This window comes from Lissotriton helveticus, chromosome 4_1 (genome assembly GCF_964261635.1).
Source record: "Lissotriton helveticus chromosome 4_1, aLisHel1.1, whole genome shotgun sequence".
In the NCBI taxonomy this organism is placed as follows: domain Eukaryota; kingdom Metazoa; phylum Chordata; class Amphibia; order Caudata; family Salamandridae; genus Lissotriton; species Lissotriton helveticus.
The window spans coordinates 1,218,732,053-1,218,758,912 of NC_136063.1; the positions used below are offsets into that span (position 1 = coordinate 1,218,732,053).

The following is a 26,860-nucleotide window of genomic DNA, read 5'->3' on the forward strand; positions in this document are numbered from 1 at the left end:
ACAGGAAAGGTTCCAGCTTTTACTATAGGTTATGGTGATACTAAAAAATACAGCAATAAAAAACTTCAGTGATATAACTCATCTCTGCTGAATGAATGCATGGTCAAAACATTTCAGTGGCATGAGTGCTCACAGGATTGGGGTCACCCACTGAGACCCTAGGCTTTTCCAGGTTTCTAGTGGGAATTGGCCTTAGGGTATGATCTCTTTCAATACTTCTCAATGGAACCATATCACCTAGGATGGTTCACATAGTTCTGGACTTTCAAACAACCTATACCAATAATCAGATCCACAAACCATGCTAGAGGTGTATGGATAAACTTCCTCCTGGTTCTTCTTTGAGAAATCTCTAAATCTATTTTCAGTTCACAACAGCGAGCCTCCCAGAGGTTGTACATCTGTCTCTTCTTAAGACTCCACCTGGTAAACTCTCTGGCAGCTTAAAAGGGCTTCCAGGTGCTGGCTTCTGTTTCTCTTAGGAAACTCCCTATAATTAACTCACTGAATGCTTAATAGGTCTTCCAAGGGTTAGGCCTGGTCACTCCTGAGTGAACTCCTTTAATATATTAACTGGTTATTTAACAGTACTCCCAGGGGGTTAGGATTATGTTGCTCCAGGGTAGACTTTATATATTATGGCCTGGTTATTTAACAGTACCTTCAGAGGTGGGCCTATACCACCCAGTGATGACCATTTATGAAATTATTTCCTGCTAGATTACCTCCAGGGGTTGGTTTTCATCTGGGTGACACTATATGTAGTACATTCACTGGATGCTGAACTGTGCTTCAAGGGATTGGGCTTCTGTTGCTATTTAGTGTCCTCGCTACTGTGTTCCTTAGTTATACAACAGCATCTCCAGAGATTAGCCCTCTGTCACTCATGTATTGGCTCCTTAGAGTATTTATCATGTAAATCCCACAATTCCACATCAGTGGCAGTTTCTGCATTATGACGCAGAGCGCTCCTAAAAGATATAGGGCCCTATTCACAAAGGCAATCTGAGGCAAACGTTTAACTTTATGACTTTTGGTATTCACAGAGGTAATTTACAAGTTGTATCTTTACGCCGTCAGTCAGGCTGTACTCTCCGCACCCGGGCCGTACTCTCTAGCTCAGGCCGTACTCTCCGGCCGTATGAAGTTCAATCAATGTACTGTAATGCAGTTTTACAAAAAGGGACATTAGGAACGTGTGATAAATAGTAAAGGAGGTCGTCAAAATCAGTTTGGGCAGGGAAAGGGGTGTGGCCGGACTCTACATCATATCCCAGAAAAGTTTGCTCCTTTGCGTCATGGTCCATGTAGTCCACAGTTAGCGCTCCTCTCAGTGTTGACTGTAGTGTTGACCCGTACAAACACTTTCCCCTGCCCAAACTGATTTTCATGACCTCCTCTACCATTTATCACACGTTCCTAATGTTCCTTGTTGTGAAAATTACATTCCGGCCCATTGATTAAACTTTAACCGGCCCAAGGGGAAGAGTATGGCCCGGATGTGGAGAGTACATCCCAATCCGAAGCCTGACTGCAGATGTAAAGATTCGACTCGTAAATGACCTCTGTGAATACCAAAAGTCGTAAAGTTAGACTTTTGTCTCAGATTGCCTTTGTGAATCTGGCCCATAAGGTATCCGGATGCACAACTGTATCTCAGATTCTGTACAACCTTTTATGTTTGTGTGCAGAGGCATTGCTACTTCATGTTTATTGCACATGTCTAAACCTCAAGCACATCACCCGCCGTCTCTCACCTGGGCCAAACTCAACTAACACCATTTCTGATCATGCTCCGTGATATGGCACCCAAGAATCCAATGCAAATCAGGTATAAAAGAGCTACGTAAATGCTACAATACAATACAGCTCAGTAGTAAGAATTTGAATCATGCTTATTTGTCAGTACTTATCAAGGTTTTTGAAACAATACTGTAGTTCAATACGGAATATAATGTATAAATAGCAAACAACATGATAAGACCGTGATGTTTCGGTCACAAATACACTACTTATACTTAGCTGTAAATGATGACATTTATGATGTTAATCAAAAATGTTAACAATTGCAGATTATGGAGATCCAAATATCTGATAGATATTCGCCGGGACATCTGCAATATTGAGGATGAGTACCAGCAGGTGGCCAAGAGAATGAACGAACTGAGAGACCAAGAAGATTTACTTATCCTGAGGAAAGCTCGCATAATTGGCATGACAACTACAGGTACTCATTTGAAGTGGTTGAGGAGCATGAGAAAGTTTAACACATACAGTGAGAGTACCCAGTACTTTTATTTTATTTACAAAATAAACTTCTTATTTCCCTGTGGCATATCATAATGTATCATTTCTGTTATTAATGTCAGTGCACACTAGACCAACAAACACATTTCTTGGTTTAAACTCCCCTCTCAGTAATTGTGCAGAGGTGAAATCGAAGTCAGGAACTGTAACTGACCTTTTCAGGAAATGTAATATCAAAAGCATTGATTTTTTAAGGAACTTTTTTTCAGCGCTCGAGCTTTCCTAAATTCATACGCTTGAATCATTTGCTGGTGTTGTGATGGGAATTCTAGGTTAATGTACAATTGCAGTGTATAACATTAATATGTCAAAAGGCTGTAAATATTGTGTATTCTGAAGCCTAATCAATGATTATGAAAACAAACAAAATTCCAGCCTGTGAAGTGAGAGTGCACAGAACTCAACTCACCCCATTGCCCACCATACTTAAGATTTCAAACAGACCTGAGAAAAGATGTTTTCTTTGGTCAAATTTTTTATTTGCCCTGAACAGAGACTCAGTCATAGTTAGAAGACGCTCCCTATCAATGAAGAGTTTGTTTACTGATTCTTCTGTGTGCATAAAGCCATAGGTCGCTAGATGTACTGCAGCTTTTCTGCTAAAAGTCTGATTGAAAGAGAAAGTGTCTTTTTACACCAGCTGACCAAGAGTAAATCATCCTCTAGAGAGGGTGCCTTCAGGATTGCACAGGCCTTTTATTCCACTGGGAATTTCCCCAGTAGGCTGGAACCTCTAGAGGCTGGTAAATAGGGTGTGGGGCAGCTCCTGGTGCCTCTTTCACTTTCCCAAGCTTCTTCAGGATAATTGCAGCTGGTATAGAGAGGCCTCAAGAGAGACGGAGAAAGAGAGGGAGAGAGGGTAATATAGATGGAAAGTGATCAGCGAGGGAGAAGAAAGAGAAGAGATGGGGGAGAAAGGATGGATGAAAAAGGGGATGGTGTGCAGAGATGAATGGAGCTGGGCTTGAGCATTTTTTATCTGAAAGAAACACTTTAGTTATAGATTCCTTACCTTAGAATTACCCCCAGCCGTCAGACTGGATCCGGAAAGTCTTTTCATCAGCAGTACCTCTGTGTCTCAGAAGGTGGTGTCGGTCGCCTCCGCGACTGCCGTCGGCATTGTGGTCACCGGATTGACGTCACGGCAGCTACTTAGACGCCGCGCGCTGATGTCACTTCTTTCTTTTTCCGAGCCAGCCAGCGCAGATCCTGGAAGAGCGGTACCTCAGTCAATTTTTGTCTTAACTTTGTCTCGACTTCTTGTTTCGAGTCTCCGACTCTGCACAGGTGCACGAGGGATGCCCAGTTTCAAGGCTTGCCGTTCCTGTAACCGACTGATGTCGGTGACGGATGCGCACTGCGTGTGCCTCTTTTGCCTGGAGTGCGACCATGACCCCAAGTTGTGCTCCGACTGCCGATCTATGGCGCCGAAGGCTTTGCAGGAGTGGTCCCGAGAACTGCTTGAATGCCGGCAGTCGGCTCAGCGCCATTCGAGGTCCCGGTCGAGAGGGAGGTCGAAGGACTGGTCGCGTAGCCACCACCATTCCGGTTTGAAATCATCGAAGTCTTCGAATCAGGGTCGGGTAAGTCGAATCATAAGAAGAAGTCAAAGAAGCAGCGTCGCTCTTCGACTTCTCCTTGTCGATCGCCGATCTGACGAGGCACACGGGTGGTGCCTCTCCCGCGGCTTGGAGCCCGAAGGGTCGACTCAGAGTTTCCCTCCCTTTCTGTAGTAGGGGATCTCTGTGTATAGTCATAATCTAGTGAAAAGTCCCGCCCATGTGCGTGGACCCCGGAGCAATCAAAAATAATCTCTTAGCTGTCTTCTTTGCATTTCTGCATAGACATTTAATCAAAAATTAAGACAAATAATGCAGCCTAACATATTCAAGGTTACACAGGCCACCACGTCATCTATTACAGTGAAAAGGATAGCCCACCATGTCCGGTTTTACACTATTTACCAAGTTTTCACACAGGGAAAACTCCCCTTCACCAAAATCCTTGAGATGATAGAGTGGAAGGGTTGGACAGACAAGCCCCCATAGGCTGCCATTATGTGTCTGGAAAAGGGATACCGTGCCTTTAAGGAACTCTCCAGAGATCCTCGGTCTCCCATGATGCACAGCCAAAGTCCTTTTACTTTCAGTTCTTTTTTCCGGCTCCTGCTAGCAGGACCCTGGAACACTGAGCTCTCCCTTTTTGGGTGTTTTTCAATTTTTTGGCACTTATCAAGTGTTATGAGTGTTTCACTCGACATCTGCCTGCCTATTCTTCCTTTTGCTGTGGTTTTTGGCCAGTTTTGCCCACTCTTCTGTCGAATATGCCAGCTTTGTTTGACAAGTGCCCTGAGTGTGCCAGGAAGAAGGCAAAATCGGACGCTCACAGAGTATGTATCCTCTGTCTCCCATCCTCTCATATCCCTGAAGACTGTGAGATTTGTAGATCCTTCTCCAAGAGGACCATGAGGGACAGGGAGAAGATTCGTCTCCAAGGCCTGGAACTTCGGAGACATCAGGAACCAGGTGGGTCTGGGCATGGAGGGACTCGGTCACCGTCCTCTGCCCGTGCTTCGGCCTCTGGGGGGCTCCCCAGTCAAGAAAAGGCCAGGAAACGGCACAGATATCCGTCGACGTTGAAAGCCTCGACGTCGGCGTCGAGAGGGATGACCACCATCTGCTCCCCGTCGACTCAGGGCTCTGGGTTGAAGCTACGTCGCCGTTCGACGTCGAGGGGACGGACATCGAGACCTCGGACGAGGTCGACGTTGAGGACTTCATCGACGTCGAGACACCATCGACGTCGGGATGGGTCCAGGAGGCACCGGCGCTCGCCGTCGAGGCGACACCGCCGTCGAGGTCGACTCGATGTCGAGGAGAAGAGAGTCGACGTCGAGGGATGTATCGTCATCGAGACGTTCGACGTCGAGGAAGAGGTCGACATCGAGGAAGGAGAAATCGACGTCGAGGAGGCAGTCAAGGGCCAGGACTGTGTCCCCCTCCTCCGTGGTCAGCTTATCTTCGGCTTCCACGAGCCCCCGGTTGCGGCGGCGCCGACGCTCACCTGAAAAGAGGTCGGCCTCGAGAAAATCCTTGTTAAGGCCTGCGCAGAAGAAGAAGAGGAGAGTGGTTAGGTCTCTGGACTCTGAATATTCTCAGACCTATTCGCCTTCTAGGCCCAGGATGCCTACGCCTCCTCCATTGCCTCGGAAGAGCCCTACTCCTCCTCCTCCTCCTCCACCCCGGCCTCCTCCGCGGTCTCTATCTCTGCCGCTCTTCCCGTCACCGCCTAAAGGGACTCCACAACCTAGGATTTTTGTTCTGCCTTCGCAGATTCCGCCCCATGTTTGGCCAGTGGATCGCCCAAGGCCTAGGAGATCTAGGTCACAGTCCAGACGGAGACACCGATCAAGGAGTGACCGTCGATCTTCGACACGGTCCCGGGAACGTCATCGGAGGGAGAGGTCAAGGTCCCTTCATACGGACTCTTCCAGTGCCCGGGCATATTCGCCCACCTTTTCGGATTCCCCCCATACGAGGGTGTCACCGGTGGATGACATCATGTCATTTCCGGAAGTATTGTTGAGAGGGGCGGCGAAGCTGGGGATTACTCTAACGGTACCCACACCTTCTACATCGGTGATTTTCGAGACCTTGCACAAGCGGCAGTTGTCTCGACCCTTGTTGCCTTGGTACCAGGGCTGGAGGAACCGGCTATGGAGCTCTTCCTAACTCCGGCGTCAACGAAATCCGCTCCTTCCCGGCTGCAGAAAAAGTACAGGCCCCCAGACTCCGATCCGGCATTCCTTAGATCAGACCCGGTGCCGGATTCAGTGATCGTCACGGCGGCCAGGAAGCAGCACACTACTACCCCGTCTCCTACGGTGCCTCCGGATAAGGAGAGCCATCAGATGGATTCAGCGGGACGGAAAGTCTGCGGTACGGCCGCTACTTCCATGAAAGCCGCTAGTGCCGCGGCTCTCTTGGGTCGGTATGACCGGTCTTTGTGGGAGTCCTTGCAGTAGTTTCTGGAGCACCTTCCTAGGAACCGGAGGGAGGACTTCCAGGAAATCATCAATGAGGGCATGATGGTATCCAATCAGGTTATCAGCTCGGCTGCAGATTCCTCTCTTGGCGGATCATGGATACTGCCACGGGATTAATCCGAGACGTCATGCCTGGTTGCGCCTGACATCGCTGAGACCAGAGGCGCAGCAGAGAGTCGCCAACTTGCCGTTCTCTGGGTCGACGCTCTTTGGAAAACATGCGGATGAGGAGATGGCCCTCATGAAGGCGGAGGCAGAAACCCTGACGGCCGTCGGGTTAGAAAAGCCAAAAGAGCAGAAGACCTTCCGTCCCTTCCAGAGATGTTTCGGTGCCCAGGGAAGAGGGCAAGGTCACCAAGCTGGCCAGCAGCAACAACAGCAGCAGCAGTACCAGCGGCGGCCATTCCAGAAGCGCCAGAGGGGCAGAGGCGGCCAGCAGTCCTCCTCGACGCCCAAAGGCCAGGCCGGGTCTAGGCCCTGAGGTGTTGCTTCCCCCTCTTCCGTTACCCACTCCGGTGGGAGGAAGCATATGGAATCAGAGTGGAGAAGAATTACTCAGGACAAGTGGGTGCTGAATATTGTTTGCATTGGATCCAGTCTTCGTTTCGTCAACCCGCCTCCAGCAATTCCACCAGTTTGCTCGCAGTTCCAACTGCACGAGCTCCAAGTAGAGGTCGATACCTTGTTACGAAAAAGGGCGATAGAAGACGTCCCTTTGTCTCAAAGGGGAAAGGGTCTTTACTCTCGGTCCTTCCTCGTGCGCAAGAAGGACAAGAACGAGTTCAGGCCCATTCTGGATTTGCGACACGCAAACAAATGGATTCGCAGGGCAAAGTTTTGCATGCTGTCTTTGCACCAGATTTATCCTCAGCTGCAAAGAGGAGACTGGCTCGCGCAATAGATCTGCAAGATGCGTACTTCCATGTGCCCATTGCATGGAAACACCGGAAGTTCCTGCGCTTTCTAGTCGGCACCAATCACTATCATTACACCGTACTACCGTTTGGACTGAAGTCTGCACCCAGGACGTTTTCTAAATGCATGGCAGTGGTGGCTGCGCACCTGCGAAAGAACAAGGTGTTTGTCTACCCGTACCTGGACGACTGGTTGATCAAAGCCTCCACCTTCCAGATAGCGCTACTGCACTTCAACAGGACGGCTGTTCTGTTGAACCAGCTGGGGTTGCACATAAACATGGCCAAGTCCGTTCCGACGCCTGTCCAGTGCCTGCAGTACTTGGGAGCCTGCATCGATACTCTTTCAGCAAGTGTGTCTCCTTCGGAGGAGAGACGCTTATCGATCCTTCGGAAGGCTCAGGCTGTCATAGCTGTTCCATCTACAACAGTGGAGACGGTGTCTTCTCTACTGGGGTCGATGGCCTCTTGCATCTTCCTCACGCCACATGCACACCTACACATGAGGCCGTTGCAGGAATGTCTGGAAGGTCAGTGGGACCAGAAGCGGGGGAGCTGGGACGACAGGATCAAGCTGTCCCTCCACGCTCAACAGTCCCTGAGATGGTGGTGCTCCGCAGAGAATCTCCTCAAGGGGGTTCCATTCCACAAGGACATTCCCAGTCAGACTGTCGTCACGGATGCTTCTCTCCACGGCTGGGGAGCGCATTCAGACCATCTACAGATCCAGGGAACGTGGTCCCCGGCGGAATCCACGTATCACATCACTGGAACTCAGAGCTGTTCACTTGGCATTGAAGGCCTTTCATTCGTCCTTTCAGACCAACTCCTTGCTTGTGCAGACGGACAATACGACCACAATGTATTACTTCAACAAGCAGGGAGGTTCGAGATCGCGCACACTGTCACAGGAAGCGCAGGCGATCTGACACTGGCTTCTAGCCAGAGGACTGACGATAAAGGCGACTCATCTGCCAGGTGTGCAGAATGCTCAGGCGGACGCCCTCAGCACGCTGGTGCAAGGAAACCACAAGTGGGTTCTAAACGACGAAGTGCTAGGAGACATCTTCGACAGGTGGGGCACTCCGGACGTAGATCTGTTCGCCACCGCCGAAAACAGAAAATGCCGAGACTTCGCCCCCAGGTATTACCAACCGGGGACCCTGGGGAACGCGCTATGGATCAGCTGGTCGAACAGCTTTCTGTACGCTTTTCCACCAACTCCCCTGATTCCGGCGGTGCTCATCAAGCTGTCTCAATCCAGAGCACCGATGATCCTCATTGCTCCGGAGTGGTCCCTACAGTGGTGGTTCACGGACCTACTTCACCGGTCTCTCCTACCCCACAAGCGGTTGCCGTGTCGGCCGGACCTTCTCACGTAGTTCGGGGGGCAGATGGTGCACCCCAACCTCTCATCGTTGAGTTTGGCGGCATGGCTCCTGAGATAGTGCAATATGGACACTTGAATCTCCCTGAGGATTGCATGACTATACTTAAGCAAGCTAAGAGACCCTCCACTAGGACTTCCTATTCCTACAAGTGGAAGAGGTTCTGCCTTTGGTGCACTTCCAAGCATTATGATCCGACAACCTGCAAGGAAGATGTCATCCTTCCATACCTTTTGCATTTGGCTCAGTCGGGCCTTAATTTTCATTATCTTAAGGTTCACCTCGCAGCATTGACGGCGTATAGGAAATGCCCTTCACAGACATCCTTTTTTCAGATCCCTTTGATTAAATACTTTTTTTTTTCAAAACAGATTTTATTGACTGGTCACATGAGTAGCCACAGATCTCTGTAACCCAGAGGAATCTGCCAAGAATCAATACATTTGTACAGTAACACTATCAGTCATTGCTTTGTAGTCTAAATAATGGAAACAGGTAGAGTGAACAGGGCCCCCCCTCAACTCCCTGAGCCCCCCCCCCCAATGATTAAAGACTTTTTGGAAGGATTGAAGAAAGTGTTTCCTCCTGTTCGGCGTCCTTCGCCTTCATAGGAGCTGAATGTGGTGCTGTCCAAGTTGATTAAGGAGCCTTTTGAACCTATCCATAAGGCTTCGCTGCCGCACTTGTCATGGAAGGTAGCCTTCCTTGTGGCTATTACATCGGCCCGCAGGGTGAGTGAAATTCAGGCATTGTGTTGCCCTTATACTGTATTTCATGCTGCTAAGGTTGTGATGCGTACATACCCTAAGTTCCTTCCTAAGGTGATTTCTGATTTCCATGTCAATCAGACTATAACTTTACCTACGTTTTTCCAGAATCCTGCCACTCCAGCGGAATTGTCTCTCCATTCCCTGGATGTCAGAAGGGTGTTGAAGTTCTCCTTGGATAATCCCAAGGACATTCGTAGGTCAGACCAATTGTTTGTAAATTATGGGTCTGTCAGGACTGGTCTTGCCACCTCAAAACAGTCCATTTCTAGGTGGATTGTGTCCTGTATCCAGTTATGTTACCAGAAGGCTAACAAGACCTTAGGGGGTAAGCCTAAGGCGCATTCTACCAGAGGCAAAGCGGCTACAACAGCTTTGCTTCGTAATGATCCCATTGCAGAGATCTGCAGGGCTGCCACTTGGAAGTCGGTCCATACCTTTGCTAAGCATTACTGCCTGGACTCTGATCCAGAGCAGATGCTCAGGCTGGGCAGGCTTCATTGAGAAATCTATTTGCACAATAGAGGTGTTGTCTGTTTTTTTCTCCACCGCCGGATTGGTTTTTTGGGATGGGCTTGCCATTCTATTCACTAGATTATGACTATACACAGAGATCCCCCACTACAGAAGGAGTAGTTTCTTACCTGTTACTCCAGTTCTGTAGTAGGGGTATCTTTGTTATGTTGTGTTTCTATCTAGGACCCTAATTCGATATTCCTGTTAGATGCCCTTATATGGTTATAACACATAATATCCTTATAAAGGCATAAGAATCATATCCATATTTAGTAATAGCCAATGCAGTCCAAATACGGCAAGGCTACTCCCCTAGACTCCTAGAAAGTACAACGCGTTCTTTAAACAAACCAAGCCTCCAGCAGCCCGGGAAATCCCCCTGCTTTTGTTTTGATTTGCACAAGAACTCCTGGAGTCCAGAAAGAACCGTTAGTTCTTAGTGACGTCTTAAGTCCAACCTTACGTCAAACCCGGCACCTTTCAGGTATAAATATACCAACGTTGCCTTAAGCAAACACACGGTGGTTTCGAGCAGAGCGGCTATCTACTTGCCCGAAGCCCAGCTGATGCGAGAGCCGAAGGAAGCCGCCCCTCCCTTTTGACGCACTGAGAAAGACGCTGTCTTTTCTCCAGCTGAGAAAATTCCAGCTCCGGTGTTTCCAGTCACCCTTGCGGGTTGCTGGGAAATCGAGTCCTGAGAGAGAGATACTAGACCTCCTACATTCTATTACCAAGGTACGGAGCTGACTAAACCCTTAAGAGAATTCTTGATTCAGATTCCTTGGCCAAAAAACAACTTAACTTAAACTGCAACTTACTTAATCCTTCCCACGTATTAGGCTTAGGTCAGGTACACCGGGGTAGGCGTATCTTAGAAGCACCAGTTGAGTACGTTAGTCAATGTTTTTACGTATGTATATATTTTATCCGTTTTAAAGTGTCATATGGCTAAGAAACCATATCAATGCTTTTACAGTATTATTTTATAATACTACTTTTACTGTACGCACTTTACTTCATGAGAAGTATTGCAATTGTGGCAATTCATTTCTCTTGCATGAGAAAGAAGACTGCTCAATAAAAAAAACATTTTATTGAAAACGCCCGTCTCTCTATTTCTCTGCACTCTGGTGAAACTAAGTACGCACGATTGACTGAGTGAAATAGCGGTCTATTGTTTTCACACGACTCTAGAGATATACTCTTTATTCTGAGGGAGCAAAGTTGTCATGTTTATGCGGTTGTCAGAAACTAATCCCTTCTTGTCTAAATCAAGAGAGTTAACTCTTTCCTGAACATTCGGGAAAGTTTCTAGTGACCTCTGAGCTAGCTGGCAAAACTAATTAAGTCTCATATAGTCAGTAGAGACCTAGTCGACCTCAGTCCTACGTCTACACTGCTGTTTATATTATTCCAATGCGCAGAGCCTATTGGGAATATAGGAACTACACTACATGGCGCCCAATGTTTGGTATGGCGATAATCAAATGCAAGACACTAGAGTAACTCAGTCGTGCTTTTTCACACAAAACCCTTTTTCCGTAAAAACTCCAAAAGACGTCTGGAGTGGGTAAAAGGTTAATATCCGCCGAAACTTAGTAGGAAGAGATTCCTATGTATTAGTTTTTGGTTTAGTCAACGTTGAAGGATACAGTGTTCCAAAATATTGTGCACCTAATCTTTGTTTCCTTGAAACTTGATCTGCAACAAAACTTTCTGCCAGTAAAATGTCGGAAAGTGACGATGAAAGGGAGAGAGCTAGAATAGCAGCTCAACTTCTAGCGGATGACACAACTATCCAACAGAATGACCCGAATGTTACAATCATTCCGGTCAATGTTAGAAGAACTATAACTCTTAAACTTATAAAAAATGGACTATCACCAAGAGGTGGTACCGTGACATTCGTGGTAGAGGCCAATGAATATTGGCAGACAGAGGTATTCTATTCATGGATACACTTTCCAGCAGCAAACGCTGTAACACAAGACTTCCACTATTACAAGATAGAGGAACCTCCGGATGAATACACTCCTTTCGAGGACGTTGAAATCCCACTAACTTACCAAGAGCGCCTGCTCTGGTTTAAAGGCGCCCTAAAACATCAAAATCACATCACCAGGCTCGCTCCACTAGGTAGACCAGGAGCCACGTGGCCGGTTCTAGCCAGCTACACACCACAGCCAGACATTGAAAAAATGTCAAGCAAAGAAGTTTTAGCTAAACTAAAAGAATTAACAAAGGCATATAGAGAATTAGTTCAATTGGCAATTGACGATTTAACATATCTCCAGTAATTGAAAGAAACAGATATAACAGAACAACCATTTGAACTTGCCAGAATCATAGAAAAATCCTATGAAGAACTAGGTAGAGATTGTTTGGGTGGGAAACCAATAAAACCCCAACTAACTGAAAATCCTGAAAAAACCTTTATTAAAAATAATCTAAACACTCCAAAAAAGAGTTGGGATGGTAATAAACAATCCACTCCCAGAGAAAAACGGTTTCAGTCCAGAGGAAGGTCTCCTCAACGGAGAGAAAGATCTCCGGACCGAGGAAACAAGTCTCCCCAGAGGGAGCACTCTGAAAAAAGATACAACCTTAGAGATAGGGATAAATTGAGAAAACCTGATAGATATCAAGATATTGATACACGTCCCTCTCGATCTTTTCAGACTTCCTCGCAGAAATCGGAAAGAAGAAGACGGTCAGAACACAAGGAAGAGCACGTCAAGTCCAAAGACAAGGAACCTGCTCATCAAAGTAAAAAATTACAATTTCCAAAAAAGAAAGTGGCAAGTATTAGAATAAAACATGCCGAGGATACTGAGGACACAACTGAAAAACGGAGAGTGGTCCCAGACAATGCTATACAGCGCAGCAGAAGTGACCATAGCCTGCAAGATCCTGATGAATCTTCTGGAGACAGTGGACACTAATGAATACATTCAGGTGGAAACTGCAGACACCAGGGTTAGCAAACCCCATAGATTATACGAAATAACATTACGTATAGAGGGGGACAAAATTAGGAAAGTAAGGGGTCTCTTTTGGGATAACCTTTTGAAAGGCTATGACATCCTGTTAGCTGAGAAAGACTGGACACCAGAGTTTGTCAGGGAGTGCCCTCATGGCGAAGAAATGATTATGCCTGCCTTCTCAAATCATATTCCAATTCATAAAAATACACATTTGCAAGAAAATGGGCAGTGGCCCAAGCTCCTGCATTATATAAAAATGATGTAGGATGGGATGAGGATTCTCCTCACCACAAAATCCAGTTAAAAAGTCAACCTACTGCACAAAGGCAGTACCCAGTTAAACAAGAAGCTCAAAACCAAGTCAGGGAGGTCTTAGATCAACTTGAATACCAGGGGGTGATTGAAACATGCACCTCACAAATGAACAATCCTTTGGTTCCTGTCTCCGAGCCAGACGATTCATATCGTCTAGTTTTGGACTACAGACACCTAAACATTTGCAGTACAAAACTCACACAGTGCAGCACTAATGAATAAAATTGTGCGCAAAAAATATAAAACAACATTAGATATCTCTAATAGATTCTTTTGTCAAAACATAGCACCTGAAAGCACGTATTTGACCGCTTTCTCAATAATAGGGTCACAAAAACAATTCTGTCGACTGCCACAGGGATCTAAGAACAGCCCAGGATTATTCTTAGCAAGGGTAACAGAGTTACTACAAATATATGATGATGAGGCATTATCTTATGTCGATGACATCTATCTAACAGATGATGACCTGGAGACACACTTGAAAAGAGTGAACACCATAATACTTGGGTTCGCAGCTGAAGGGTAAAAATTCAACTTTAAAAAGTCACGAATTGATCATCTAACTGTCCTGTTTTTAGGATATGAATTATCAAGTGAAGGCAAAAGCCTAGCAGACAACTTCCTAGAGAAGTGTCCTGTACTCCAAGCTCCAAAAACGCTGAAGAACTTACACAATCAATACTAGTTTCCTGAATTTCGGAAGAACATACATTCTAAATTATGCAGAGAGGGTTAAGCCTCTCTATGAATTAATAAAACCTGAATTCAAACCAATAAATTGGACTCAGAAAACACACAGAAATTTTAAGATCATTACAAACAGACATGTTAGCTAAAACTAAATTGCAAACACGTGAAAACGTACGCAACCTTGTAATCCGAGTCATCCCAGGAAGATGCGGATTCACGTACCTGACCTCTAATGAGGGAGAAACGGTACCAATAGCTTACAAATCACACTTGTACACACAAGCTGAAATGAAATTTAGTTCTACTGAAAAAATTCTACCTGCGGTTCAAACTGCTGTAGCAAAAGAAAGAGCCCTAGCACAAGGTAAACCAGTACCAGCCCTAGAAGCAGTAACAAGAGCAAGCGTTCCAAATGCTAAAGCACTACATCGGAGATGGATACAATGGATTAATTCTCTTGCTGCAACAGACGTAGTATACGAATTTGATCCTAATTTAAAAACACAAGACTTTCTCCAATATGAATATGAGTGTCCTCTGCCGACCGAAATTCTGCCTCTGGAACATTACGGCTGTATAATATATACAGATGGATCAGCACAACCCGCAGTTAGGGGTAAACAAGCATATAGTGCTGTGTGCGCGATTGTTAAAGGTCGTTGGCACGAAGGAAAATTTAGACCACTGGTCACTAAAACCGAATCTCTAGGAGATTGTACAACTCAGCGAGCTGAACTACTAGCATTTAAGATGGCGCTTGAAAATACCGATCGCGAATTCTCCACACTAATAGTGTGCGATTCATATTACTGCGTTCAGTCTTATAATGAATACTTGCATAACTGGGTTCAAAATGGCTTCAAAGATGCAAAAGGTGGAACAATCAAGCATAAAATGCTTTGGGAACAAGTAGTTCTTTTACAGAAAGAACCGCAAAAGACTCACGTGATACATACACTGAGTCATCGACGTGATGGCGTTCACGTTGCAGGGAATTCATTGGCTGACAGAGCCACAGCGGAAGCGGTTCAACCGGCTTCCGTAGCCACAAAAAAGCGTTCTAAAAACACATAGATGGAGAAACCATGTTGGCAGTAAAAGCCTCATTAAAAGGCGACTATGCAGCATTACCTCTTGACTATCCATTCAATAATACATACATAATTGATGCAAACTCTGTTCCTTTTGCTCAAATCCCTGGAGTGGGGGACAGAGTAATTCCAAACACGAACCGGAGAGTCTTCTTGATAGAAGACGCACACATGGGATTGGGTCTAAGGCACCAAGAGATCGTGAAATCTCTAAAAGAATTACAATCGGAATACTGGTGGCCGGGAATGAGCCTGCAAAATTACAAATTTGCAAAGGAATGTCCAGACTGCAACAGAGATCGCAGTTGTGAACCGGACCAGACTACTGCCAGGACTCCTTTATTAGAAAGCATAAGGCTATCTATATGCAGAAATCCAGCCAGAGAAATGCGTTCCCATAATTATTAAGACTAGATTCACTTAAAATGTAGGCCCCAGCGCTCAGCTGACGCCAGAACTTTTATAAAAGATTTGCGAGTCTTTATCGGCACATACTCAATTGGCATGCTACATTCTGACCAGGGTCCTGAGTTTAGCTCTCGGGCTTACAAGGAGGCCATGGCCAGAATGGGCATTGCATTGCGGTACTCTTCTCCCTTCCATCCTGAGGGAAATGCGGTAGTGGAAAGAAAAAACCGTGACATACAGCAATCTATAACGGCAAGGGTATTAGGTTCGGGTGATGGGTGGGTCAAACATTTAACAAGTGTCCAACATAGTCTTAACAATCTGCCAAGAAATTCTCTAAAAGGTCTCACTCCCTACGAACTATTGTTCGGTACTAGAATGCACATTCAGGACTTAGATAGTCACACTTCAGTGGTAGAAGAAGAAGCCTTTGATATCAAAGACCGTTTGGCTGTTCTACAGGACTTAAACGAAACAAGAAGAAGTCTAAGTAACATAATGTTAAAGCCAACAGCCACTGAAGAAAAACCACCTGTCCCAGCAAGACCTGTCTGGATTCCAAAGATTGGGGATCTGGTCAGAGAAAAGATCGCGGTGAAGAAGGAATTTGGGCCTTCTTACAGAAAAGCAGTACCTGTCTTAGCTGTCAGCGGAACAAGATCAGTAGTACTACCGCCCCTTTCTGGTAAAAAGGAGAACAGAGTTGTATCCATCGACCTGGTAAAAACCACAATCATGTGGCCAATAATAAGTAGTAGGCCCAGTGGACTCCCAAGAAATTGCAGAAGACCAAATTTTGCTACAATCCAAGAGGTTCAAACTGAAAGACTAATCACATTTGATAAACCTGCAGTGAATAAAAAAAGGATTAGGCAACAAAGCCATGGAATTTGTGCCTCTTGAAACCCAAATTGCAACAGTTCGTCAAGAAACACCAATCTACAACGATGTAGCCTCAGACTATGCTAATGAAACAAAGAAAGATCCAAAGGCAAATTAAAATCCGGAAGCAATTCCAACAATTGACAGAACTGCATCTGGCTACTTCATCAATTTCGATGACTTTTCTGAAGATCCAAGCGAGCATGAAGAAATGCCAGCAACAAAAACTTTCAAAGAAAAAATTACTAAACTTGTTCACCAACTAAAAGAAACATATCTGATTTCACCATGCATTTCATTTTGGATTGTGTTAGGTGTACTTTTCCTCCTGCTTTGGCTCATCATGGTTTTATGTTTGGGTAGATTTATTGATGGAAAATATAGTACAATGGACACAGCAAGTCAGAACATCAACTTGGTCCTAAAGCCTCACACATCCTCTCACATCGAGAAAAGAGAACTGTCATCAGTGAACATCACAGCCAATCCAATACCCGGTGGGGTAGCATGGGACAAAACGGATTATGAAATCTATGGCCCGATTGAGCTCTTGAAATATCCACACCAGTTTAAGGTTTCCTTAAGTAAATTTGTGACACCAAGTACTTTCTCTGATGATTGGGACTTTGAAAACATTAATAATATGATGTCAGAGTTAGTAATGTCAGCTAAATTCACAGAACATGATTATTTACAGGGTTCATCAAATTATGAAGAGTTATATTGTTATAATCATTTTGGTGATCGCTATTTGCATAAATCTGCTCAGCCTAGAAATGTTTTTACTTATAACCAATGGGAACATTGTCCAACTCTGCCAAAAGGCAGCTCGAAAACATTTTATGAGAAATTCCAATACTTCTCAGGGTTTAATGACAGTGATCCAGAAACGTTTTATTTCAAAATGTTAAATAAGACAGGAATGAAAACAATGTTGACAAATACTAAATTGATTTATTCTGAAAAGTTTTATGACAAAATGTCTACATTTTGTTTTGAATTTTGGAAAAACAACATTGAAACAAAAACCATCTGGGGTTCAAAAGACTGGCAGGTACAAGGCCTAGAAGCATTATTTAGAGCCTGCATGATCCCAGAACAGATAATATTCCTGAATGACACAATTCAGCAAACAACCTGTCTTGGTTTAGCCAAGATAAAAGACTTAAATAAACCATCTATTCCGAAGCCAATGCCTGATGGTAATAGCACTACAGATGTTGAGATAGATGTATCCCATATTTTACACCAAAACAGAACAAATCCTGATTGAAAAAAATGGTTGATCTGGCCCACAGACACAAATAACTGTCAAGATAGATTCCTGAACAAAACACAGGGGTTAAAACAGAACAGGCCAGACCCAAGATCCTCCCAGAGACAACATCCAGGGATAGTTACAACATACAGTGTACGGAAACTATGCCTTGAATGGCTACAGAAATCCACACTGGCTGAAATTAAGCAACCCTTGACTTTACTTAAAGACGGTGCTGACTTGCGAGATTTCATACTGGGACCTCGCAAACAGCGTCAAAAACGTTTCATAGCGGCCGGTATATACGCTGCATACAACAAAGCTTGGAAAGAAACACAAATTGAAACAGCAGAAAAAATACGAGAAATTGATCGTATTCATTTGGAAAAATCACTTTCTGTAGTGGACAATGGGTTAACGACTCTGTCCTCCAGAATATATTCACTGGACAGAATTGTATCATCTGCTATTGATATAATAGAGCAGGACTTGCTAATGTTACAATATGGTCAGTCCCAATTGCGTTCTATTGTACAGCTTGGCTGGACGTTGCAAAATCTGCGTTCAGGCTACGTACCATGGCGTCTAATCAACATAACGTCATTATTCTCTATCTTTAACCTTACTGATAAACAAATCAGTTTGGCACGAAAAGGAGCAGACTATACGATTCTGAGCATTGAAAAACTTGAGAGATTACCATTGACAATGTCAGAAAGACCTGTCATTGAATGGATAATACACGGAACAATTACAATTCCGATAACAACTTTCCAGTTTAAATATTGCCAAGAGTATATACTAGCAGGCCAGTATGAAAGGTTGGGTAAAGTATACATTAAATCAACCTGGGATTTACCTTACACACACAAATGTTATAGTGAAGGAAAAAAGGAAGTATTCCTTAGAGGTAACAATTGTAAAAAATCACTAAGTGGCACACTTCTGTGTCAAGGTATTAACTTGCATGGAGCCTGCAAAGGGTCTTCAAATAACCTTTCATGTCACATGCATGGCACTCCTGCATAACAGATAGAGCCATTTTTCAGGCAGCTTTCCAACGGCAGTTATGTTCTAATAAGTGACCACAGCTGTTGTGGCATGGTGCCAGGAAAAGCCTATCTCGTAACCGTCACTTCCAGGGTCATTTGCTGTATGCAAGTATTGTATCCACACAGCAATCCAGACATGGAGGCTGCGTTATGGCCTTCTTTGAATATCTCTTCTATTCGAATTGATACTTTAAGCAGAATGAAGTCTATTCTTTTACAGACAACTGTGCCTTTAACCTCGTCCAAAGAGACGTATGATCTGCAAGTTGCAAGGACAGCGGCAGAGATACATTCTCTATTATCAACAAATTGCCCCGTCCATTTCGTAGAAATGTTAAATCAAATCTTAAATATGTCTGATACCAGTGGCATCGCACATGTATTTAAGACAGTTTTTTCGGGACTGTTAGCACCCTTTGAAACAGTTCTGGGCATTTTCCTGAATTTTGTCCATTCTGTCTTCGGCTGCATGCCTCTTCTTTTGGGACTCGTAGCAGGAATTTTATTTTTGATCCTTCTGCTCCGATATGGCAAGCCAAGCCACAGACAAGACTTCAGCAACAACGGGAGAAACGATCCTAGCTATACGCTACCGAGACCGCATCACTAAAGTTCTCGGATTAGCCCAGCTAAGAGATATAAGTACAACTTGGTTTCTTTCATTCAGACCAATCTGGCAAGATTGCATCTTACCTGTGCTTCGATGTCTGTTATGGGGAGAAGAATGCGTGTTGGATGTCTGTCTTACACTACCATCAGCAGTACCAATGGATATCGATACTTTGCTAGGTCCGGTAATGACTCATGCAACGTGTTGTCCCCAGCGGCTACCTATTCTGATGACGGCATTCGTTGAGACTTCACCACTATGAGTAGGTGGCGGTGAAGTACGAGAGGAAAGCAGCACCAAACAGGTTCAACCTTCTGTTAGCATTGCTGATCCTGACATCGATGATAGCAATCATTCTCACATATGCACAATTTCAGCATTTTCAAACTTGGTCTAACTTTCACCTGATGTTGTAGACCAATTTTTTGCAAGCCTGTCTGATATGAAGTTCTCCCCTATACAACGAGAATAACTTTTTAAAACAACGAGCACACAGCGTTCCCTGAACTCTGAATTCGGCCTTCAGTTTTTGATAAACACAGCTACTGAAAACATTTGGAACTATTTTTTCCCCTGAAAGCGAAATTATTTTTTTTCACTTCCAAAATATTTATCTTTTTTCTGGCACATGGTACTCTGCTTAAAGTAGAACTATTCTTAGAGAGCAGAGCTTCTATTTTAGGAACTCTAGAGACAATATTTTACCTCAGCCTCTAGCACATGTACAGTATTGTATAAATATGTGATGAAATGGTCTCGACCTTCTTTTCTGTATTCAGAGCCATTTTCATGTGTAATTTTCGCAATTCATTCAACCGATATATATATGCATTTAACTGAATGATAACACTGCTTGAAAAGCGTACAGTACCAATACTCATTTTCGTGTATTTACCATATACCATTTCAAATGCGAATTATGTATTTTGGGGTGGGTTGGAAAACACACATGCATCGTTATATGTTTAATATTGCTTAGTTTTTAGTAATGATGGACATTAATACGTGGAGCGGGTGTTGTGTTTCTATCTAGGACCCTAATTCCATATTCCCGATGTATGCCCTTATATGGTATAACAAATAATATCCTTATAAAGGCATAAGAATCATATCCATATTAAGTAATAGCCAATGCAGTCCAAATACGGCAAGGCTGCTCCCCTAGACTCCTAGAAAGTACAACGCGTTCTTTAAACAAACCAAGCCTCCAGCGGCCCGGGAAATCCCCCTGCTTTTGTTTTGATTTGCACAAGAACTCCTGGAGTCCAGAAAGAACTGTTAGTTCTTAGTGACGTCTTATGTCCAACCTTACGTCAAACCCGGCACCTTTCAGGTATAAATATACCAACGTTGCCTTAAGCAAACACATGGTGGTTTGGAGAAGAGCGGCTATCTACTTGCCCGAAGCCCAGCTGATGCGAGAGCCGAAGGAAGCCGCCCCTCCCTTTTGACGGACTGAGAAAGACGCTGTCTTTTCTCCAGCCGAGAAAATTCCAGCTCCGGTGTTTCCAGTCACCCTTACGGGTTGCTGGGAGATCGAGTCCTGAGAGAGAGAGATACAAGACCTCCTACATTCTATTACCAAGGTACGGACCTGACTAAACCCTTAAGAGAATTCTTGATTCAGATTCCTTGGCAAAAAAAACAACTTAACTTAAACTGCAACTTACTTACTCCTTCCCACGTATTAGGCTTAGGTCAGGTACACCGGGGTAGGCGTATCTTAGAAGCACCAGTTGAGTACGTTAGTCAATGTTTTTTTATGTATGTATATATTTTATCCGTTTTAAAGTATCATATGGCTAAGAAACCATATCAATGCTTTTACAGTATTATTTTATAATACTACTTTTACTGTACGCACTTTACTTCATGATAAGTAATGCAATTGTGGCAATTCATTTCTCTTGCATGAGAAAGAAGACTGCTCAATAAATAACACCTTTTATTGAAAACGCCCGTCTCTCTATTTCTCTGTACTCTGGTGAAACTAAGTACGCACGATTGACTGAGTGAAATAGCGGTCTATTGTTTTCACATGACTCTAGAGATGTACTCTTTATTCTGAGGGAGCAAAGTTGTCATGTTTATGCGGTTGTCAGAAACTAATCCCTTCTTGTCTAAATCAAGAGAGTTAACGCTTTCCTGAACATTAGAGAAATTTTCTAGTGACCTCTGAGCTAGCTGGCAAAACTAATTAAGTCTAATATAGTCAGTAGAGACCTAGGGGTCGATTCCGATTCGGGAAAAAAAACGTCCGTACGATTTGTATCCGGAGCCCTCTCCGTACGAATCGTACCCGTCCGTCCGAGTCGCGAAGTACGATCCGTATTCCGTGAATCCGGCCGAATCGTTGCGATCCGTACATATTGCAAGGCTGAAACCGTGAACCGTACGACTCGTACACATACCGTACGACTCGTACACATGTCGTACGACCCGACGAGTACGATCCGGACCGGGGTATGAGGCCGCGATTCGTACTGTCCACATCAGGTAAGGGCGAGTCGTACGGAAAAGCACACAAACACATACACACCGTACGGTCCGTGCCCCCATGATCGCAGGGGTACGCACCGTACCCCTGCGATCATGGGATGTACGAGCCTTACCCCCATTGCACGATGGGTGTACGAGCCGTACCCCCATTGTACGATTGGTGTACGAGCCGTACCCCATGTACGATGGGTGTACGAGCCGTACCCCCATTGTACGATCGGTGTACGAGCCGTACCCCCATTGTACGATCGGTGTACGAGCCGTACCCCATGTACGATGGGTGTACGAGCCGTACCCCCATTGTACCATGGGTGTACGAGCCGTACCCCCATTGTACGATGGGTGTACGAGCCGTACCCCCATTGTACGATCGGTGTACCCATCGTAGGGGTACGGCTCGTACACCGATCGTACAATGGGGGTACGGCTCGTACACCGATTGTACGATCGGTGTACCCATCGTAGGGGTACGGCTTGTACACCGATCGTACAATGGGGGTACGGCTCGTACACCGATCGTACAATGGGGGTACGGCTCGTACACCCATCGTACATGGGGTACGGCTCGTACACCGATCGTACAATGGGGGTACGGCTCGTACCTCGATCGTACATGGGGTACGGCTCGTACACCGATCTTACAATGGGGGTACGGCTCGTACACCGATCGTACAATGGGGGTACGGCTCGTACACCCCATGATTGCAGGGGTATGGTGCGTACCCCTGCGATCATGGGGGGTACGCACTGTACCCGGGGGGCCGTTCCGTACCTGTTTCGGCGTGAACTCTCCTTTTACGGCTGTTTTCAGCTCCTGTAGAAAAAGGGTCGGACGGTGCGTACCCGACACGTATCGTACTTGCTGGGTCGTAAAAATCAGCCGCGAACCGTACAGATGTCACGTACAGCGGGTTCCGAGGGAGAATCGTACGGAGATTAGAGTCGTACGGTGTCTTGTACGACTCGTACGGAGTACGGCTCCTGGTACGAATCGTACTTCGTCGTACGTACGGGGGACGTTGCAGGGTACGATTCGTATGGGAAAAATGCTCCGAACGGCTATTCGGAGCATTTTTTCCCGAATCGGAATCAACGCCCTAGTGTCACAAGTGAAGGTTCACTAACCTCTATGCAGGGTACAACAGGAGCGATGCTGGAATACCAATCCCCCTACTCTGGCAATACCTATGAGTCAAGTTATAGAACTCCACAGATAGTTACCACAGCCGGGGAAAGGGTAAAAAGGGACAAAGGAAACAAAACCGTGGTGCAATAAATCAAGAAGACTCGAAGTAAGGGAGGATAGCAGTCTTCACTCGTCTGGGTGCCCCTGAATACCTGCAGGTGAACAAACAAACAACCAGTAAGTGAATCCCTCCCTACTCTAACGAAGGAGGTATCAATAAAATAAGAAGCATCCAACTGCACACTTACAGATAATACTGCGCCACTAGCTCCAAGCAAAAACAGTTCAAAAATAGAAAAAAGAAAGAAAAAAAAAGAAAAGGTTTTTTACAAGTTCTTCAGTCAATGTATCATCCAGGTATTAACAGCATGACCTTTCCGATTAGTTTCCACTTAGGTAAGGTCAAAAGAAATGTACTTAGCTGCCCATAAGAACGTTCACACATGCAAGTGACTTCTGATGATCCAAACAGGCAAACCTGCGCCGCTTCTTACTTCAGGAACAGCGAAGTTCAAAGAGGACGTTTTCGAACCCAGTTAACGTTTCAAGACGATAAAAATAAATCAAGTCCTTTCCAATTGTATATCCTTCAAGGCAAACAAAAATATATGTCCTGTGAGATCCGTGTAGAATCCTTCCACAGCACAAAGAATCTCACTAACTCCAGCTCTGCTGTGAAAGCGCACCAGCGCTACATCCAATATCGAGACTCCAAGCAGAATGCCATTATGCACAAAAAGCGCTCCAGCGCGGCTCGAAATAGTCCCGAACAAACAACCCCTGAACCCTGGAGATGAAACAACAACGAACTCAGCAAGGGAAAATCCAGGAAGTCTTCAGGTGACAAGCACCGGAGAAAGGGAGGAGCAGGTTTAGATAGGCAATAGAGAGTTGAAAGGAAAGTAGGACAAGGCTTCAGGCATTCTGGGAGATGTAGTCAACTACTTTCTCACTACTCCCTGGCTTAATCGTGACAGAACCCCCTCTCTACGTCCGACGTCTCGGCGGACCACCAGGCTTACGGGGATACAGGGTGTGGAATCGTCGTAGGAGATGCGGACAATGCAAATTACACTTGGGTTCCCATGTGCGTTCCTCGGGGCCATACCCCTTCCACCCCACGAGATACTGCACTCCACCTCTCGTTCTCCTAGAATCCAATATAGCCTCAACTTCATACTCATCCTCACCATCCACATCTATAGAGACCGGTCTCACAGGCACTCTAGACCCAGGGAGGCATGGTTTGAGAAGGGATACATGGAACACTGGATGTATACGCCATAGGGAGGGAACCTTCAACTCCATAGCTACAGGGTTGATAATCCGAACAATGGGATAGGGACCTACGAATTTGGGTTGAAGACGTGTATTACCCTTAATCCTCAAATGTTTAGTACACAACCATAGCCTGTCTCCCAACTGGTAAAGAGGCTCTGGAATCCTCTTCCTATCGGCGTTAGCTTTATCCCTTGCCCTGGCTGCTTCCAAGTGTGCCTTGGCTTCCACAAAGACTTGTTTCAAGTGTACATTATGTTCTTGTATAATGGGATTAACCGATGTTCATGGCAGTTCTAGTGGCAACATGTTGGGATGATAACCGTTGATACAGAAAAATGGGGAACATCCTAATGACGAGTGCTCGGCGTTGTTATATGCAAACTCTGCAGTCCATAGTAATGTTCTCCATTCCTCACTGTGTTGAAGTGTAAAGCATCTCAGGTATTGCTCTAAGGTTTGGTTTAACCTCTCTGTCTTCCCATCAGTCTGTGGGTGGTAGCTGGTAGAGAGTCTAGCGTCTATTTTCAAGATGGCACATCAGGCCTTCCAAAATCTAGACGTAAATTGAGACCCTCTATCTGTGATGACAATAGAAGGGAGGCCATGTAATCTCACTATGTTTTGTAACACCACCATAGCCAATTCACAAGAGGTGGGGAGTTTATGTAAAGCTATAAAATGACCCATCTTAGTTAGATGGTCCACCACCACCAGAATAGTTGTATTACCAAGGCTGAGAGGCATTTCGACTATGAAGTCCATAGAGATGGTATGCCAAGGAGCGGGAGGAGTGGGTATAGGCCTGAGTAACCCACTTGGCCTTTGATGTGAGGTCTTGGCTTGAGTACAAACGGAACATTATGAAACGTACTGTTCAGTGTCTTTTCTCATAGAGTCCCACCAAAAATATCTCGATGCTGTTTGTAAAGTCTTCTGCTGTCCCAAATGCCCACCCAGGACAGAATCATGAGTCCATTCAAGAACCTGCTGTTGTAAAGGCCCTTTTGGCACATAGAGTCGTTTATCATAAAACAATAATTTGTCCTTTGCTTGAATGATGAGTGGGATTCAATGCGATCCAAGCATTGGTGTCCTGCGTTTCCAGTTGTGTCTGCACTGCTTCCAGAAAATCAGTACTCGAGATAACTGCCACCCGATCTTTCTGAAATTATGACTCTTGCAGTATAGGGGGAGGCTCTTGAAGACTAGTGGGTTCCTTCACGGTATAGGAAAGATTCCGAGATAAGGCGTCTGCCTTGCCATTTTGAGGCCCTGGTCTATATTTTATCAGGAAATCATAGTCTGCAAAAAACAGAGACCACCTTAGTTGTCGCGGTGTCAATGCTCTGGCGCTTTTCAGGAAGAGAAGATTTCTGTGGTCTGTATAAATCTCTACGGTATGTCGAGCCCCCAGCAAATTATGTCTCCATTCCTCACATCCTTTCTTTATAGCCAATAGCTCCTTGTCTGTTATGATATAGTTGGCTTCGCTGGTGGTCAGTTTCCGAGAAAAGAAGGCTACCGGGTGGAGTTGTCCCGTGTCAGAATGTCTTTGGGACAGGATACCACCCACAGCATGATATGAGGCATCAGTTTCCATCAAAAACGGTTGACTTGCATCCGGATGACGTAAGATAGGAGCATTCATGAATTTTGCTTTCAACGTTTGAAATGCTTGTTCTGCTGGTTCATTCCATCGGAAAGTAGCACCTTTTCTCAGCAAAAGCGTCAATGGCTGGATGATAGTGGAGAAGCCTTGGATGAATCTCCTGTAGAAATTTGCGAAACCAAGGAAACTCTGAAGAGTTTTCACACATGAAGGGGATTCCCACTCCACAATAGCTTGGACTTTCTTCTGATCCATACACAATCCTTGGGGACCGATGACATACCCTAGGAATTCAACCTCAGGGGTATGGAACAGGCATTTATCCATCTTGGCATATAATGCATGTTGTTGTAACCGTTCCAGCACCGCCCGCACATGGACATGATGTTCACTCAAGGTTTTGGAATATATGAGGATGTCGTCTATATAGACTATACAGGAGACATCCAATAGCCCACGTAATACATCATCCATAAAATATTGGAAGGCGGCAGGGGCATTACAGAGTCCGAATGGCATTACAATTATTATTATTTATTATTATTTATTGAATTTATATTGCGCTCAGCTACCCGCAATGGGTTTCCCGGCGCCAGGGACAGACTAGAGAAGAGAAAACAGGTAATTGCTGAAAAAAGGGATGAGCAGGAACAGTGACCAAACTAAAACAGAAAAGTTTTCAACTTCTTGCGGAAAGCAAAAAGATTGGTCTCCGTTTTTAGCGCCAACGGAAGAGCATTCCACATCTTCGGCCCCAGATGGGCGAATGAACGGCCTCCCATTTTTGCCAAGCGGATTCTAGGAATTACAAGATTGGCTTGATTTGATGACCTGAGAGGACGACTGGGCTGATATGGCTGAACAAGATTGTGCAGGTAAGTGGGGGCAGGCCCTGACGAATCTTAAACAAAAGACACAAAGTTTTAAAAGCCACACGGTCAGGGATTTTTAACCAGTGAAGGTCACACAGGGCTTGCGTTGCAGACATTCTTCGTGGAACATTGCACAAAAGGCGGGCAGCTGAGTTCTGTACAACCTGGAGTATATTCATTGTA

The 26,860-nt window shown here is 45.1% G+C and overlaps 1 protein-coding gene across 2 annotated transcripts in view; it reads left to right on the plus strand.

The window, feature by feature from the left end:
- LOC144829052 (NFX1-type zinc finger-containing protein 1-like) overlaps positions 1–26,860 on the plus strand; it is a 1,360,324-nt gene that overhangs the window by 887,608 nt on the left and 445,856 nt on the right. For both annotated transcript variants that reach the window (XM_078687796.1, XM_078687797.1), the window contains exon 14: positions 2,073–2,227. In XM_078687796.1, the coding sequence (XP_078543922.1) occupies positions 2,073–2,227 (155 nt within the window). The remainder of the gene's footprint in view (positions 1–2,072; positions 2,228–26,860) is intronic.